Source organism: Sus scrofa, chromosome 14 (assembly GCF_054392235.1).
Source record: "Sus scrofa isolate SSC_HxYL_T2T_F1_AM1 chromosome 14, Sscrofa_HxYL_maternal_Yorkshire_Landrace_v2.0, whole genome shotgun sequence".
Taxonomy (NCBI): domain Eukaryota; kingdom Metazoa; phylum Chordata; class Mammalia; order Artiodactyla; family Suidae; genus Sus; species Sus scrofa.
In genome coordinates, this window is record NC_139396.1 from 93,297,338 (window position 1) to 93,315,957 (window position 18,620).

At 39.1% G+C, this 18,620-nt stretch overlaps 1 protein-coding gene across 4 annotated transcripts in view; it reads left to right on the forward strand.

Annotated features, from left to right (window-relative positions):
- Positions 1 to 17,218, forward strand: part of SIRT1 (sirtuin 1) — a 31,803-nt gene extending 14,585 nt beyond the window's left edge. The window contains exons 2-7 of one of the 4 annotated variants that reach the window (XM_021072203.2): positions 5,508 to 5,632; positions 6,120 to 6,267; positions 7,253 to 7,332; positions 8,600 to 8,786; positions 10,764 to 11,324; positions 15,140 to 17,218. In XM_021072203.2, coding sequence (XP_020927862.1) covers positions 5,600 to 5,632; positions 6,120 to 6,267; positions 7,253 to 7,332; positions 8,600 to 8,786; positions 10,764 to 11,324; positions 15,140 to 15,468 — 1,338 coding nt within the window. In that variant the 5' untranslated portion in view covers positions 5,508 to 5,599 and the 3' untranslated portion in view covers positions 15,469 to 17,218. 4 annotated transcript variants of the gene reach the window in all.
- The last annotated feature ends 1,402 nt before the right edge of the window (positions 17,219 to 18,620 follow it).

Sequence of the window (18,620 nt, forward strand, 5' to 3'; positions counted from 1 at the left end):
GACGCAGGTTCGATCCCTGACCTTGCACAGTGGGGTAAAGATCCGTTGTTGCCGTGGTGTAGGCTGAAGACTCGGCTTGGATCTGGCGTTGCTGTGGCTATGGCATAGGCCAGAGGCTGTAGCTCTGATTTGACCCCTAGCCTGGGAACCTCCACCTGCTGCGGGTATGGCCCTGAAAAGACCAAAAAAATTTTTTTATTTATTTTTTCAGAGAAAGGGGTGTGGTGTGCTGGTGTGTGTATTGTGTAATACTAAGGTTTAAAAAGAAATTTAAATAGTACGAAAACATGTTGACCTCTCCCTTCAGTTTCCCTACCTCCGATTTCTTAAGGGTTACCATAGTAAAATGTTTCATTGGGTTCCCCTTCTAGGAAAAAAAAATGAGTAAACCTGTTGTGTAGGGGAAGGGATATTACTGTAAGATTCTAAAAATACTTTAAGAATGATTACCAACAGAATCATACCCTTTTCTCTACATTGCTTTTTTCCCCCACTTAATATTCTTGGAAATAGTTCATAATGGCTCTTAGGTATACCTCATTTTAAAGATAAAGCTGCATAGTATTGTTTTAGGTTGTACTACAGTATAGTTAATCAGTCTCCTATTAATGGTTAACTAAAGTTCATTTTTTGGTGGGGCACCCGTGGCATGGGGACGTTGCCGGGCCAGGGATTGAACCAGAGCCACCTCTGTGAAAATGCCAGATCCTTAACCCACTGTATCACAAGGGAACTCCACACTTACTGCCCCCTTTTTTAGCAGTTATTTATAAGGCAGTTAAAACTAACAGTATAGCAATAACAAAAAAAAGTCTTGTCATTATATCAGCATTGTGTTTTTGTTAACTAGTATAGATTACTGCTTTTTACTACCTGCCATGTAGATATCATTGAATCACCTGTTTTTAGCTACTTTTTTTTCCCCCCATTAGATGCTTTTTTTTTTTTTTTTTGGTCTTTTTAGGGTCATACCCATGGCATGTGGAGAATCCCAGGCTAGGGGTCCAGTTGCCTGCAACCTACACCACAGCTCACAGCAACGCCAGGGATCCTTAACCCACTGAGCAAGGCCAGGGATCGAACCTGAGTCTTCATGGATGCTAGTTGGTTTCTTTAACTGCTGAGCCACGATGGGAACTCGGTGCTTTTTTACTTTTTCGTGCTGATTTGTGGGAACATTATGTGTTCTTAAAGAGTGTTTTTACAATAGAGGTTGTTTAGAATTCCAGCCTTCAGTAATCCCATGAAGATATACAAAGCGAAATATATACTTTACTTATTACTAAATTAGTTTTACTAGACTGATTTGTAATACCTAGTAGAAATGGTTCTTAGCCTTAAAGGAAGATAGGGAATATGAGGTTGAGGGGTGAAAAATTGCATAGTGGTTAAGAGCTGCCCTTTGGCATCAGAGTGAGGTTGACCTTTGGCAAGTTATTCCTATGCTTTGGTTTCTTTCATCTGTAAGATGGGGATATAGTTGTCTTCATGGAGGGTCAGCAGACCTTTTCTGTAAAGGACCAGGTAGTAATTGCAAGTAATTTGCTTTGTGGATCACATGGGAGCTCTGTCATGCTGTGTTCTTTTCCTTTATGATACTTAAAATGCTATAACCTACTTCTCAGCCTAGTCTAAAACAAAGTGCTCCAGTTAGGCCTCGTACGTTAAGTGGTAAAAAATAGCTTGACTAATTGAAGTTCTCTTTTGTTAGATTAGTATATGACCTCGGTCTAGATGTTGCCCATTGCCTGTTTTGTATAGCTTGTGACCTAAGGATTTTCAGATGAATGGGGGAAAAAAATCAAAGACTATTTCATAGTATATGAAATTTAAATATCATTGAGCGAAAATAAAGTCTCACTGGAATAATAGCCATGCTTATTCGTTGGAATTTTGCCTGTGGCTGCTTATGTACAACAACTGAAGATTTGAGTGATTGCTACACAGACCATGAGGATGGAGACCGTATGGCCTGGAAAACCTTAAGTATTTGCTGTCTGGTGTGCCAGTATGGAAAAGTTAGCTAAACTTTTCAGTTTCTCAGGGAAACCAGATTTTTAAGGGGAAAAAGAGTAGTTAAGTTTGTCAGGTGACTAACTTTAATTTGCAAGTAATGATTAGGTAAGATAATGAGTAGTCTGGTTCTATGAAATGGATTAAACAAGGCCAGTTAGGATTTTCCTTACCAGGATCAATTGGTTTCACTTATCTTTTTGGCAGCATGGAGAATTTAGGTTCTAGTGTCCTAACAATTCTGCCTAAAGACCTAGCAAATAGGGGCTCCCCCCGCCCCATTTTTGGTCTTTTTGCCTTTTCTAGGGCTGCTCCCACGGCACATGGAGGTTCCCAGGCTAGGGGTCTAATCGGAGCTGTATCTGCCAGCCTACACCACAGCTCATGGCAATGCCAGATCCTTAACCCACTGAGCAAGGCCAGGGATCGAACCCGCAACTCCATGGTTCCTAGTCGGATTCATTAACCACTGAGCTACATCGGGAACTCTTTTTTTTTTTTTTTTTAAATGGCCGCACCCTCAGTGTATTGAAGTTCCCAGGCTAGGGGTTGAATTGGAGCTGCAGCTGCCAGCCATAGCTACAGCCACAACAATGCTAGATCCAAATCACATCGGTGACCTGTGCTGCAACTTGGGGCAACGCTGGATCCTTAACTCACTGAGTGAGGCCAGGGATGGAACCCGAATCCTCATGGATACTATTTGGGTTTTAACCTGCTGAATCACAATGGGAACTCCAAATACTGTCATCTTAAACTTTGATAAGTCGTTTTAGTTTTGAGGGGCTGTAGTTAATCCTACTTTTGACTGGGTTCTCATTCATATTGCTAGAAGTTTTGAGGAGAAAGCAAGCAGAGAGTATCTCTGGAGAAAAGCCAATATTTCTGTCTGAAAATTCACTATGGCAGATAGTTTTGAGCTTTAGTTTTAGCCCCATTGGTTGCCTATGGCCAATTGCTGGATGGTTTTCACAGCAGTGAAAGCACCTTGTCATTCTAATAGGATTTCAAGCCTTTGGTCCCAGCTCTACTTCCAGTTCTACAAGGATCCCTGTGGCAGTAACAGTGGTCCAGCCTTCGACTGGTTCCTTAAGGACACTCAAATTTGGGATGGCTTGTCTTAGAACTAGCATGTCACAGTTGCAACACAAAGAATTAATACATATTTTATCCAAAAGTTTTATCTCCAGCCATTGGTTTTTAGCAGAAGTCTCTTTTAAGAGCCTGATTTAGGAGTGCTTTCTATTAAAATAGTTCTTCCAGAGTAACTTTTTTCCTTTATTTCAGGTTATATCTGTTAGTTTGAGCACAGTATTTAAATATTTAAATCAGATGATTCAGACATGGTCTACTGCATAGTTGAAATAAAATAGACAAACTTAAGTTGCAAATCACCATGAAATGCAGGCTTATAAAATAAAAAAAAACCCTTCATAAATTATTCCTAACTACAGGAATTGTGAACTTAAGGGCTAAATTACCCCAAGTTGCTAATGGATTAGACATGACTGGAAAACTGCATTGTAGGGTTGAATCTAGGTTTTTGTTCTTAACCCACCCCTGATAAGGCATACAGAAGTTCCTTCTAGAATTCTGAGGGGAGTCTAGGTGCTCTTGCTGTCCAGCTTTGCTTTGGAGGTAGTCAGTCATTTGTTGGGCTGCTTTGGGCATGCTGTTAGTTAGCACTTTCCTTAATACTTTAGATCTGTTTTATCTGTTGCCTAGAATATTATTATATTCTCTAACAGCTGTTTCCAGAGAGAGGTTTAACAGGTACAGGTGTTTAATCCTCTAAATGTAAATGTATTAGAACAAAGCATCCTGGGGAGAAAACAGTGGTTCGTAGAACACAACCCAATGGTCCAAAACATAATGTGGCTTTCAGTTTTCTATAAACATTAGCTTTATTTATTTTTTTTTTAGGGCCACACCCGTGGTATATGGAAGTTCCCAGGCTTAGGGGTAGAATTGGAGCTACAGCTGCCCCTCTGCACCACAGCCACATCAAATCAGGATCCCGAGCTGCATCTGTGACCTACGCCACAGCTCATGGCAACACTGGATCTCCAACCCACTGAGTGAGGCTGGGGATCGAAGAACATGCATCCTCATGGATACTAGTTAGATTCGCTTCTGCCTCACCACAACGGGAACTCCAAAATTAGCTTTAATAAACTTTTCGCCTGTTACTTCTTTTTATATACGTTGTCTTTCTTAAATTGCAAAATTCATGAAATTTGTGATGAAAGTTTGCATGGGAGGAGTTCCCATTATGGCTCAGTGGAAACAAATCCAACTAATAGCCATGAGGATGTGAGTTTGATCCCTGGCCTGCTTCAGTGGGTTAAGAATCCGGCATTGCCATGTGCCATAGTGTAGGTAGCAGATGTGGCTTGGATCCCGCATTGCTGTAGCTGTGGTGTAGGCTGGTAGCTAAAGCTCCAATTTGACCCCTAGCCTGGGAACTTCCATATGCCTCGGTGGAGCCCTAAAAAAACAAAAAAATATTTTGATTTGTATGACAACTTTCAGCAGCATATGGACGTGGATATGACAGTTGTTAAAATGAGATTTGTGTGTATTTTTTACCTAAAGGGTATCCCGGTAGATGGTTTTTTAAAAACTTAAGACTTTTAATCTACTTATATAGTAACAATTAAACTTTTTTGTATAATGTCAGAAGTTCCCCCCTCCAGTTTTATAGCTTGTTTGTATCCTTCCTGACATGATGTTTAAATGAATGTATCTATATAATTTGCATAGAATTTCCATTTTTGCTTAATAGCAAAGCAACAACAACAAAACTCCAAAGCTATACACACTGGTGACTAGCTTGATTTTTTTTTTTTTTTTTCTTTCCTCACATTTGTCATGGGCGATCTTCCAGGTCAGCGTATCTAGACCTCCCTCATTCATTTTATTTTATTTATTTATTTTTTTGCTTTTTAGTGCCACACCTGCAGCATATGGAGGTTCCCAGGCTAGCGGTTGAATCAGAGCTACAGCTGCTGGCCTATGCCACAGCCACAGCAACGCAGGGTCTGAGCTGTGTCTGCAATCTACACCACAGGTCACAGCAACGCCGGATCCTCAGCCCACTCACTGAGCGAGGGCAGTGATCAAACCTGCAACCTTATTACTAGTCGGATTCGTTTCTGCTGTGCAGCAACGGGAACTCCCCTCATTCGTTTTAAGGGCTGCATACTCCACTGTTTTGGATGTACCATATTTCTACAACCAGTCCCCTATTGACGGACATATGGTTGTATTTAGTTTTTTGTTAGGATTGTAATAGGTTAGAGGCTGTAATGAATGGTAAGGAAGTAGGTAGAACTACTACTTTAAAGAAGAAAGTAGACAAGAAACTTCCTTTGCCATAGTCACTGATTAAATGAAATTTAATAAAAACACTGTCAAAAGTTGAGAGGACCAAAATTGATACTTTTTCTCTGATCTTTTTGCCATGTGTATATCTGAATTCTTTGTTTTTAAAGAAGAAACAGCATTGAAGCATTATTTGGGGGGAAAAACACACACACAAAATCCAGCAACTCAGCATTCATGAGCAACTCTATACTATACCAGTATGTGCCTGTGCAGTGGAAGGAAAACAATTTTGGTAAGGAATTAAACTTCAGCTTTAAACTTCCAACAGGTTGATATTTATAATGAATGATGAATCAAAAATTTTAAATATTTTTATGTTGACAGTGTCTTAAATTTTTAGTTTTAAAAAGAAGTCACCATACCTTTGATATCTTTAATTTCAGTTTAGACTTTCCCCTTTTTTCCTTAAAAAAAAATTCTAAATTTGCAGCCTACAAAAATTAGATATTGAGGTATGTATTTCTTCTGACTTTATTAAAATATCTATTAACATTTGTAAGAGATGTTTATGGGTTGACTTTATCCTTTTCAAGAGGCCATGTTCACTAATTGCTGAGTTTTATACATATTACAGCAAGTCTTTTTGTAAGTGTGTGTTGCATCCATCTAGATGCTTTGAGATGGTCATGTATTGTCTTTAAATTTGCATTGGTAGCTTTTTTTTGTTAAACCAAAACATGTGATATCTGTTAAGATTTTCTGCTCTTTGCATTATCTAGGAAATATATCCTGGACAGTTCCAGCCATCTCTCTGTCACAAATTCATAGCCTTGTCAGATAAGGAAGGAAAACTGCTTCGCAACTATACTCAGAACATAGATACACTGGAACAGGTTGCAGGAATCCAGAGGATAATCCAGTGTCATGGTTAGTAAACTTCAGAATTGCTTTCTCTGTTAGTTGTTTATAGGAAAAATTAGGGTTAGAAAGTAGGCTGCCATCCAGGAGTGGAGGTGAAATTAAGGAAAGTAGAGGGCAAAAATATGAAACCAGAAGTATTGATTGGCCTTGACACTTAATTGTCAAGATATTAATGTGCTTTTGGATTTCAAGATGCAGCAGTTTCATACACTAAATTCTTTTAAATAGCCTTTATGGATTACAGAAGGAATTTTAGATATGAATAGAAAAAAAATGACTTGGTGGGGGCTGTGGAGGCTGCACCTGTGGCTGTGGAAGTTCCTGGGCCAGGAACTTAACCTCAGTTGAGGCGACATCACATCTGTTAAGGTTAACCTCTGTGTCAAGAGTTGCAACTGTCCAACATGACGTCTTTACGAAACCCAAGGAACTGCTGGGTAGTTCAGATTTTTAGGATTCAGAAATTGGAAGATTTTAAATAGATCATTTTGTTAAGTATGTAAACTGTTTCCAAAACACAACTGTTAAATTAATACAATTGTTATCTTCCAAATCTGCAGGAGTTGGTATCTTATTTATTTTTTTGTCTTTTTAGGGTCGCACTCATGGCATATGGAGGTTCCCAGGCTAGAGGTCTAATTGGGAACCAGCCTACACCAGAGCCACAGCAACGTGGGATCCAAGCCACATCTGCAACCTACACCACAGCTCATGGCAACGCCGGATCCTTTACCCACTGAGCGAGGCCAGGGATCGAACCTGCAACCTCACGGTTCCTAGTCGGATTTGTTTCTGCTGCACCACAATGGGAACTCAGTATATTTTATTAAAAAGAGTAGCTTTAGGAAGCATTATTACATCGATGTCTCTTCTGTGAAGTCTCAACATTTCTAAATTCTTTAGCTTTTCTGGTATTAAACTTTATGTTATAACCTTTATTTAAGAAATGAGAAAATTCCTTTAATAAAGCAAAGATGTTTGTTGTTTTTAGGTTCCTTTGCAACAGCATCTTGCCTGATTTGTAAATATAAAGTTGACTGTGAAGCTGTACGAGGAGATATTTTTAATCAGGTAATTATCACCCATATTTTAGGAATCATGAATGTCTCTTTTGCCTCCAGATCTTTTTTTTTTTTTTTTTTTTTTTTTTTTTTTTTTTTTTCCCTGAAAGTATTGATGTGGTACAGAAACATCCAGGAAGATGTTGTTAGTTACTATTGGGGATTCTAGTGAAATACACAAAAAAACCTTTTAATACCTGTGTTGAACACATTGTTCCATAGTGTCTCTCAAAATGATGAAATTGGCTAATATATAAGCCTAGAATAAAAATTTAGATAAGTGAGCTGTTACATATTACATTTTTCTCCTTACTGTCCTTTTTTCATGTCTGTCAGATTTAGAACCTTAAATTAGTTGTGGTAATCTTTTAAAACATTAAAAAGTATTTTGGCTCACTGCCAAAAAAAATTTGAGGAAAATATAGCAAAGAATAAAAACCATCAAGACATTAAAATTTATGTCTTAGCTTATTTCTTAAGCTAGCTGCATATATAATCATATAATTACAAGGGTAGCATATTAAAATGGAGTCATTTTACAGACTTGTTTTTTTGTTTTTTTATTGTTTTTTTGCCATTTCTTGGGCTGCTCCCGCAGCATATGGAGGTTCCCAGGCTAGGAGTCTAATTGGAGCTGTAGCTACCCGCCTACACCAGAGCCACAGCAATGCGGGATCCGAGCCACGTCTGCAACCTACGCCACAGCTCACGGCAATGCCAGCTCACTGAGCAAGGGCAGGGATCGAACCCGCAACCTCACGGTTCCTAGTTGGATTCGTTAACCACTGCGCCACAACGGGAACTCCACTTTACACACTTATTTTGTAAAAGATTAAATCTAGAGTTCCCTGGTGGCCTAGTGGTCAAGGATCAGCATTGTCACTGCTGTGGCATTGATTTGTTCTCTGGCCTGGGAGCTTCAGCATCATGCTCCAGGTGCTTCCAAAAAAAAAAAAAAGATTCATGTTGTATGTACGTATACATACATATACATGCTACTTTTTCTTCTTTATATGAGTTGACTCTTGAATATCAAATGTAGGTCTACACAGATAATTAGGATAGCAGCATACATAGATAATAGCAAAATGGCATTTCATTGTATGCTAATAAATGTGTCATTGATAGTATCCAGTTTTCCCTGTTGTTTATCCACAGCTTTTCTGTCATCTTTGATAATTTCGAAATGCATTCTTGGGAAGTCTGGAAATGTTGACTCTTTCTAACTTGGGCTTGCCCTTCTCTTTCCCACCTCAATCAAAATCTGGAACATGCAGGTGGTTCCTCGATGTCCTAGGTGCCCAGCTGATGAACCACTTGCTATCATGAAACCAGAGATTGTCTTTTTTGGTGAAAATTTACCAGAGCAGTTTCATAGAGCCATGAAGTATGACAAAGATGAAGTTGATCTTCTCATTGTTATTGGGTCTTCCCTGAAAGTAAGACCAGTAGCACTAATTCCAAGTAAGTTGATGATTTTTCAGAGAACCATTTATATATATATTTTCATGGGTTGTAGGTGTGTGTAGTAGACCCCAGTGATCTTACTGTTTCTTGGTAAAGAGCCAGGCTTTGACATTCTTGTTCGTGAAGATTGGTTAATCTGACATTCAATGGGGGGAAGAAGGCTTTCAAAACAGAATAATAAAGGGACAGAGTTTAATCCCCCCCCCCCCCCCCCAGTCTTCTTTTGGGCTTCACTAGCAGCATGTGGAAGTTCCCAGGCTAGGGGTCGAATCAGTAGCTGCCAGCCTGTAGCACAACCACAGCAACTCGGGATCTGAGCCATGTCTGCAACCTACACCACAGCTCACAGCAACACCTGATCCCGGACTTACTGAGCAAGGCCAAGGATCAACCTGCATCCTCATGGATACTAGTCAGATTGGTTTCTGCTTTGCCATGACGGGAACTCCTCAACTTAAACTTTTCAATGGAATGTGTTTTTAACGTGGCAGGAGTTAGTGTCAAATAAATTTATATACACTTTTGAAACAGGTTAAAAATGTGTATTTTTAGTCTTAATTTGAATTTAGCTATTGATCTTTCAAATTTGATTGATTTTTGGTCCAGTAAGTTCAAATGTGTAGCTTCATACATTTGTAATGTACTCATGTAAGATAGAATGTTGGAACTCAAAGTGATTGGTTTTGGTAAGAAGATGAGTCCTTGTCATAATCATGATATGTGCATCAGCTGTATCCACAAGGGTGTTGATGTGCATGCAAATGCTCAGATACAATTTTAAGTTCCTATTACGCTTGCAAATATTTATTACTTTTTTAGGGCCACACCTATGGCATATGGAAGTTCCCAGGCTAGGGGTTGAATCAGAGCTGCAGCTGCCAGCCTACACCATAGTCACAGCAACACCAGATCCGATTCGTGTCTGTTACTTAGACCACAGCTTTTGGCAACACCGGATCCTTAACCCACTGAGTGGGACCAGGGATCAGACCCACATCCTCATGGATACTAGTTGGGTTCATTACCACTGAGCCACAGTGAGAACTCCCTCATGAATATTTCTTTAACCCATGTTCTATAGTGTACCTTTTTTCTCTCTCTAGTGAGCAAGCAAGTGGGAGAGAGAAAAGGGACTAATTCAGTAGCGTCACTTGTGCCCTAAAAATGAGCGAAGGAGAACAGAGGCGAGAATATCAAAACCCTTAGCTAGATAATTAAATTAGACCCCCACACCAGCAAATAGGCAGCCAGAATGCTGGAAGAGACAGAGTAAAATTCTCCAATTCTTTATCCTAACCTACGTGTAGTGGCTTTAGCAGTTTAACTCAGTCTTCCCTAAACAGCTGTTAAATTCTGTTAAAGTAGACTATAGAACAATTTATAACTAAAAGGAAAAAAAAAGGAAAAATGAGCTTCTTTATTTTTGAAGGTTTTTTCCCTCTTTAAAGGTAAGGCAGAGAACTTTTTTTTTCTGCTTTTTAGGGCCACACCCGCGGCATATGGAGGTTCCCAGGCTAGGGGTCTACTCGCAGCTGGTCTACACCAGAGCCACAGCAACGCAGGATCTGAGCCAAGTCTGCAGCCTATGCCTCAGCTCACGGCAACACCAGATCCTTAACCCACTGAGAGAGACTAGGGATTGAACCCGAAACTTATGGTTCCTAGTCGGATTCGTTTCTGCTGCTCCACGATGGGAACTCCAGGCAGAGTATTTCTTAAAAGTTTTCTGTGGGGTAGCAAAATGTGTTGGTACAGAATGGAAAAGTTGGAAGTGATTGCCCAGACGATGGAGCAGAACTTGAAATTTTCAAAGATGCTTGATAGCTTGATATGTAATGGCTTGGTTAAATATTGTAGGTGGGTGTCTTTTTTCGGTATTGAGCATTTTAGATTTTTACATAGTGCATTTGTTGTGGTTTTATTAGTGTACCTCCTTTCCTTTCTCTAACTCTTACTTTTTCACCCTATTTTTAGGTTCCATACCCCATGAAGTGCCTCAGATATTAATTAATAGGGAACCTTTGCCTCACCTGCATTTTGATGTAGAGCTTCTTGGAGACTGTGATGTCATTATTAATGAATTGTGTCATAGGTTAGGAGGTGAATATGCCAAGCTTTGCTGCAACCCTGTAAAGCTTTCAGAAATTACTGAAAAGCCTCCACGAACACAAAAAGAGTTGGCTCACTTGTCAGAATTACCACCCACACCTCTTAATATTTCAGAAGGCTCTAGTTCACCAGAAAGAACTTCACCACCAGCTTCTTCAGTGACTCTCCCTCTTTTAGACCAAGCAACAAAGAGTAATGTTGATGATCTAGATGTGTCTGAGTCAAAAGACTGTGTTGAAGAGAAATCACAGGAAGTACAGACTTCTAGGAGCATTGAAAGTGTTAAAGAACCGATGGAGAGTCCAGGTTTGAAGAATGTTGCCTGCAGTAATGGAGAGAAAAATGAAAGAACTTCAGTTGCCGAAACAGTAAGAAAATGCTGGCCAGCTAGACTTGCAAAGGAGCAGATTAGTAAACGGCTTGATGGTAAGAAAGGCTGTTGAACCATTCTGAAAGTATAATTATTGTTACAAAATATTTGTGAGAATGAGCAATTGTGGCAGGTTAGGGTAAGTTTATGCAGCTAAATGTAATAGTTGTGTTTAGAGAAACTGTAACATTGATAATTTAAGCTAGAAAAAGAAACATGGGTATCTTATTTAAACATGGGGAAGAAATGTGTGAAAGTGTGCGCTGTACCTTGTGTTTGTCTAGGAATAAGGCGGTAAGCTTTAAGTTGGGAAATACTGAGGGCTTTGCCATTATCTGGTGAGAGCTTTATAGCTGGTAGCAGTGATTTGAGATTGGGGTGCTTATTGTGGGTCAGTGCCTTTACATTTCCTATTTTAATCTTGTGAGATAGGAACCATTACTTCTCTGGTACAGGTGGGAAATCAAGGACCATTCAGGTAACAGCTGCGGAAGAACCAGGTTTGGTTTCAGGTTCTCTTAACCATTATGTGCTATCTCAGATCTAGAAAACATCTGATTCTTCTGAGCATCATAAATAGCATCTGCCCTTTTTTGTTGGCACACCAATTAGTATTAACAAAGGTGAAATCACTTACTGCTTTTTGAAACCACTTACACCCAAGTATCATCAATGGCAGAAACAGCAGAAATTGTGCTCTTAGATGCAGGTTATACAGCTTAAAACCTTAAGTCTGTTCCATTTACCATACATGGTGAAAACTGAAAATTTTCTTTTTCCTTTTCATGTTCACAGCTGTGGCATATTGGAAGTTCTCAGGCTATGGGTTGAATCAGAGCTGCAGCTGAGACATAGGCCGCAGCCATACTGGATCCTTAACCCACTGAGGGAGGCCAGGGATCAAACCTGCATGCATCCTCACAGACACTATGTCAGGTTCTTAGCCCACTGAGCCAAAATGGGAACTCCATGGCAAGAAATTTCAGGCAATATATATATTACGTGTTCTAATCATAGCTGTAAATAAATTTTAGTTCAGTTGAATAAGCCTCTGCGCATATTCTTTACCAGGCATTGTAGCTGTAGCAAGTTCTGCAGATACTGATCAAGCTACTGATGTTTGAGTGTAATTACAAATACAGGTGAACAAGGGAGTTCCCACTGTGGCTCAGTGGTAACGAATCTGACTAGTGACCATGAGGATGTGGGTTCAATCCCTGGCCTCAATCAGTGGATTAAGTATCCAGTGTTGCCATGAGTTCTGGTATAGGTCAAAGACATGGCTTGGATTTGACCCCTAACCTGGGGCTGCAGATGGCAGCCCTGAAAGTCAGGGGAAAAAAGTGAGAAGTTTCCCTTGTGGCATTGAAGCTGTGGCACAGGTCACAGCTGGAATGTTGCTGCGGGTGCAGCCAAAAAAAAAGAGAAAAAAATAGGTGGTATTTAAAAAGGTAGATGCTACTTGGAGGGGACTAGGTTCTAGAAGGTTTTCTAAAAAGCCTAAAAGTTCTGGGAGTTCCCTTCGAGGCTCAGCAGTAATGAACCTGACTAGTATCCAGGAGGACATGGGTTCAGTCCCTGGCCTTGCTTAGAGGGATAAGGATCCAGCGTTGCCATGAGCTGTGGTGTAGGTCACAAAAGTGGCTCGGGTGTGGCTGTGTCGTAGGCCATCAGCTACAGTGCCCATTCAGTTCCTAGCCCAGCAACTTCCATAGGGTGCAAGTGAAGCCTTAAAATGCAATAAACAAATAAGTAAATAAATAAATAAACAAAAACCTAAGTACTGATTTTGGTCTTGAACTCTAGGGGAAAGCTTCCATGGGGAGATGGGGGAAACAAAAAGCATGGAATACTTATCCTTGCAACTGTGGCAAGAGTCAGAAGTAGAAAAATTACCGATTTAGTCAGGCAAGTATTGTACACAAAGTCTGCCTAGGCACAGGGGATATTTTTTCGTTATCTTTTTGACAAATGGGTCAAATATAAAAACTCTGCCCCAGGAAATGATTAAACCTAGAGCAGTCTACCAGTTTGGACCTTGAATTAGACTGATCATAGCACTGTGTGAGCATTTGAAAAGATAACTGATTTAAAGCATTGAACTTAACATTTTTAGCTGTAAAACCAAACAGTTGAACTTTACACATTGATTTTAGTTTGACACTATTTCTGTTGTGAGGTTGAGGCTGAATAGGAGAGAAGTTGGTACATAGCAAGTAAAATTTAAATGTCTTGATGGTTGGCAAGACGGCAAAAACACAGGTACAGGGTACTTGGACTGAGAAATAGATTATTCAGTTCTTCAAGGTGGCTAGAACAGAATGAAGTAGTTTTTAGAAATTTGACCAAAACTATGGAAAGAAAAGGGCAGGTCAGCCACATGCTGGTACTCCTTAAAAGACAGAGGGGTTAGATCTGGTGTTGCTGTGGCTGAGGCATAGGCCAGCAGCAACAGCTGACCTATTAGACCTCTAGCTTGGGAACCTCCATATGCCGTGGGTGCAGCCCTAGAAAGACAAAAAACAAAAATAATAAGACTGAGGGGGTGTGGTGTGATTCAAAGGAAATGGCCCTGTCAAGAATCACCAGATTTCTTTTAGCTAGAAGAGTACTTTACTCCCTCTTCCAATCATGGAAATTAGTACTAGGACCTTAGAAAACTGAATAATGTGTTTTCTCTTGAAACACAGTGAAACAAGTGGTTTTCACACTTGAATACATACTAGAACTGGGTCATGATGGGGTTTAAAAAAACTTGAAGTCATTTTGAAGAGAAATTTGGGTATGTGTGGTAGACGGTATGTTACTCCAGTAGTCAGGCTTTTGTGAATCTATCTGGGATATCATGTAATCACTACAACACCATGTTTGGTAAGACTGGTTGTGAATTTAAGGGTATAAAATATTTCAGAGTTCCTGTTGTGGCTCAGTGGTTAACGAATCCAACTAGAAACCATGAGGTTGTGGGTTCGATCCCCAGCCTTGCTCAGTGGGTTAAGGATCTGGTGTTGCCGTGAGCTGCGGTGTAAGTCACAGATGCGGCTTGGATCTTGTGTTGCTGTGGCTCTGGTGCAGGCTGGTGGCTGCAGGTCTGATGGGACCCCTAGCGTGGAAACCTCCACATGCCAAGGGTGTGGCCCTAAAAAAGGCAAAAAGACCAAAAAAAAAAAAAAAAATCATTAATGTTTAGGGTTCCTACCCATTCACTTAGATCTCAATGTAAACAAAATTAGCTAAACCAAATTTGACCAACCTAGGACTTACTTGGTTTTTAAATATTTACAGATTTAAATTTATGCTCATAAGAGCAGGACATTTTAGAGGAGTGCTTTTGACTCAGGGTCCATAGCTCAGGGGAGACAGGGAACTCTGCATCACTGGTCAAATCTTATACTGCTAATGCAAATTTGGGAGGGCTCTGGGAAAGAAAGGTTGAAGTCTAATGCTAGATCACTCCTTCACACTTTATAATGTGTATAAGACTCTTGTAAAAATTCTGATTCAGAAGGTGGGTCGTGGGCTAGGTACTTCAGCTCATCAGATCTATTCAAGAGAGTTGGCTAAATAACCTTCATTGAACATGGCTCTGTTTTTTCATACTTAATCTCATAGGGTTGTAAAAATTATTTCACATCCAGATGAAGAAATTGGGGCATAGACATAATTGTCCCAACTTACACAGTTGGGTGAGTGGTAGAACCAGGACTAACTGACTGAGTCTATAACTTGTTTTAGAGAAATTTTCTAAAATAGCCTGTAGTAATGATATTCAGGCAAAAGGCTAAAACCTACATTTACTCCATACTGCCCAGTCAGACTAAGTCTTAGAAAACTGAAAATAACCTACTTCTCTTTTATTACTTTATTTCAGGTAATCAGTATCTGTTTTTACCACCAAACCGTTATATTTTCCATGGCGCTGAGGTATATTCAGACTCTGAAGATGATGTCTTATCCTCTAGTTCTTGTGGCAGTAACAGTGAGAGTGGAACTTGCCAGAGTCCAAGTCTAGAAGAACCCATGGAGGATGAAAGTGAGATTGAAGAATTTTACAATGGTTTGGAAGATGATGCTGATGTTAATATGCGAGCTGGAGGAACTGGATTTGGAGCTGATGGAAGTGACCAAGAGGCAGTTAATGAAGCTATATCCATGAAACAGGAAGCAACAGGCGTTAACTATCCATCAAACAAATCATAATGTAATAATTGTCCAGGTACAGGAATTGTTCCACCAGCATTAGGGACTTTAGCATGTCAAATTGAACATTTACTTGTGAACCTAGTAGCGCAAGGAAACCAGAAAGGTGTAATATTTATAAACTGGTAAAAGATTTTCTTCCCATGGGTAATTTTTAACTTCTTGTTTCTGTGCTTATATACTCAAACACTAACTTTTTTTTTTTTTTTTAAAGAAAGGTACTAAGTATCTTTAATCAGCTGTTGGACAAGACTTTATTTTAAAGATTCATTTGTATGATATATCCCCATGTATATATAATTTTTTTTTTTTTTTTGCCTAGTGAGTTTCAACATTTTAAAGTTTTCAAAAAGCCATTGGAATGTTAAATTAATGTAAAGGGAACAGCTTATCTAGACCAAAGAATGGTACTTTCACACTTTTCTTTGTAACATTGAATGGTTTAAAATCCTCAAATCTGTCTGCTGAACTTTTGATTCTTTATTAGCACAATTACCTATTTTTAAACACTGGCATTTTTCCAAAACTTGTGGCAGCTAACTTTTTAAAAATCTCATGACATGCAGTGTGAGTAGAAAGAAGTCAACGGTATGTGGGAGAGCACTTAGTTGTCTTTGCTTTTTAAAGTGAGACTTGGTGCTAATCGTTTCAGGAATATTGTATTGTTCAAATGAAGATGGCTTTTGTACTTCCTGTGGACATGTGGTAATGTCTATATTGCCTCATAAAACTAACCTAAAAAACAAATAAATGCTTTGGAAATGTTTCAGTTGCTTTAGAAACAGTAGTGCCTGCCTTGGTCCCCTTAGTTATAAGAATATTTGCTATTGTTTAAATACCTATCACTGTGGTAGAGCTTGCATTGATCCTTTTCCACAAGTATTAAACTGCCAAGATGTGAATTTGCAAAGTCTTTATGAACCAATAATAACGGTACTTCAACTTGGGGAGCGTGTAATAATTTGGACTGTTGCTCCCCCTTACCCCTGCACCCCCCATTAAGTGAGAGCAACAGGCCCTGATTTAGGTTCCAAAGCCAGTAAGTACATGTTTCCTGTTGGGAAGATTTGGTGTAATAAACACCAAACTATTAGACGGAGACGAAGGCGATGTGACTTGTAATACCAGAATAGCTGATGAAACTAGTTCCTATAAAAAGCTTAGCCTGCCTTAAAACTAGACATCAATTTTCTCAGCTGCAGAAGCTTCTAGCCTTTCAAAAAAGTTCATACTTTATAAAGTTGCAGAGAAGCATTTATTTTCCAGTCCTTTCCCCAATGTTACTTCCAAATAAAGTATTCCTATGTTGCTTTAGTATTTATTACAATTTAACAAAAAAGGGTTTGAAATGTAGCTGTTCTTTAAGTATAAAATACCCAGCTTGGACCATTACTGCCGGAGAAGAGTTTTATTGAATGGCTATTTCCCTACCTAAAAGAGGTCTCAAACTGAATTTATTGGGCTACGCTAAAGAATGCAGTATATTTAGTTTTCCATTTGCATGATGTGTGTTTGTGCTATAGATGATATTTTAAATTGAAGAATTTGTTTTAAATTATTTTTACAGTGAAGACTGTTTTCAGCTCTTTTTATATTGTACATAGTCTTTTATGTAATCTACTGGCATATGTTTTGTAGACTGTTTAATGACTGGATATCTTCCTCCAACTTTTGAAATACAAAACCAGTGTTTTATACTTGTACACTGTTTTAAAGTCTATTAAAATTGACATTTGACTTTTTTCTGTTACATTGTTTAAGGTATAAAATTTTAAGAATTTGCGGATTTTGTACAGAGGGATTTTGTATATATTAGATGCTTTCTTCTCATTCCACATGTCTTCATTCAGTTTATGACAGTCTCACCAGAACGGTACACAACGCATGAAAGGTTTGTCAAAGGACCAACACTTAGGGATTGGGGGACAAGAAGGAACAGTGGAAATGGTGAACTTAAGAACCCATGTGCTACCTATGATACTGTTAAACTAGTCTCCTGGTGTAAAACACTAGGAATGGGCAAAAAATTACTGCAGATCAAATCTGCCATGAACTTTTCTGAGGCGGACCTGGAAACTTAAAATTCAAAAGTGCTGGAACATGCTCCTTATGAAGGTGTAATAATGAATAAACTTGACAAGCAGTTTTCTGCTCTTAGTAAATTTAAAAAAACTCTGCCTCCATATATCTTGTTCGTACTAGATTCATCCTAAGATGTTAGAAAAATAAGGAATTGACATCATTCCATATATGCACAAAATGGAAAGTATGCTAGTTCATACCATAGTCAAATTTAGTACCTAGCAAGACCTAATTAGGCCATTAACTTCATGCTTTTTCCATTCCTCTTGGTTAATGCACCATGTATTTCACTGATGCAGTATCCTAATTAGTGTCACATGGTTTATAATCAGCATCTTCTTCAGTTGTACACAAATCAATGAGGTACCTTTACCTACCTGCTAAATACTATTTGCTAAGTTGTATTTGAAACAAGTCTCAACTCCTAAACTTGCCATCTAGTTTTGTACACCAAAAGCTCTCTCCCCACCTTGAAAATGAACCAAGTCAGCATTAGGATGCTAGCAGAAATATGGAAAAATGGCCTAATGACTTCCCCTCTTCAGTGGCTCTCAGTTGGGACCATTAAAAATCACCTGGGAAATGAAAAGTATAGGTAACCTCAGTTCTTAGAGGTGACATTTCTAGGGCCTATACAAAGTACTAAAAAGTAGCCCCAGGTTATTCAAAAGTATAGTAAAGGTTGAGAAAGCAAAAGCGTACAGGAGTTACCTTTAGCACTTAACCAATTCCATTCCCAGGAGCCTGGCCTAAAAAAGAAAGTAGGCTTAATAAAACAAGCAGACTATTGCCAACTTACCTCTAGAGAGATTACCAGTGTAGGAGTATCTACCATAAGCAGTTGGAATGGCCAAAGAGGTTCGTGATCTGGAAAAGGCTGAGAACAGGACCGTTTGCTTTTGTTCTTAAGCATTATGCATAATCAAGACCTGAGTGGTTCTTATGGAGTGAGCCCTGTGAAAAGGTTGGGCTCTTAATTTAGGTCTCTCAGTTTTAGAAATTCTATTCTGGTTTTATTTCAGGCCAATTTCAAGGCTTGCCTTGGTTGTACTTCCTTCTCGGTCTGAACA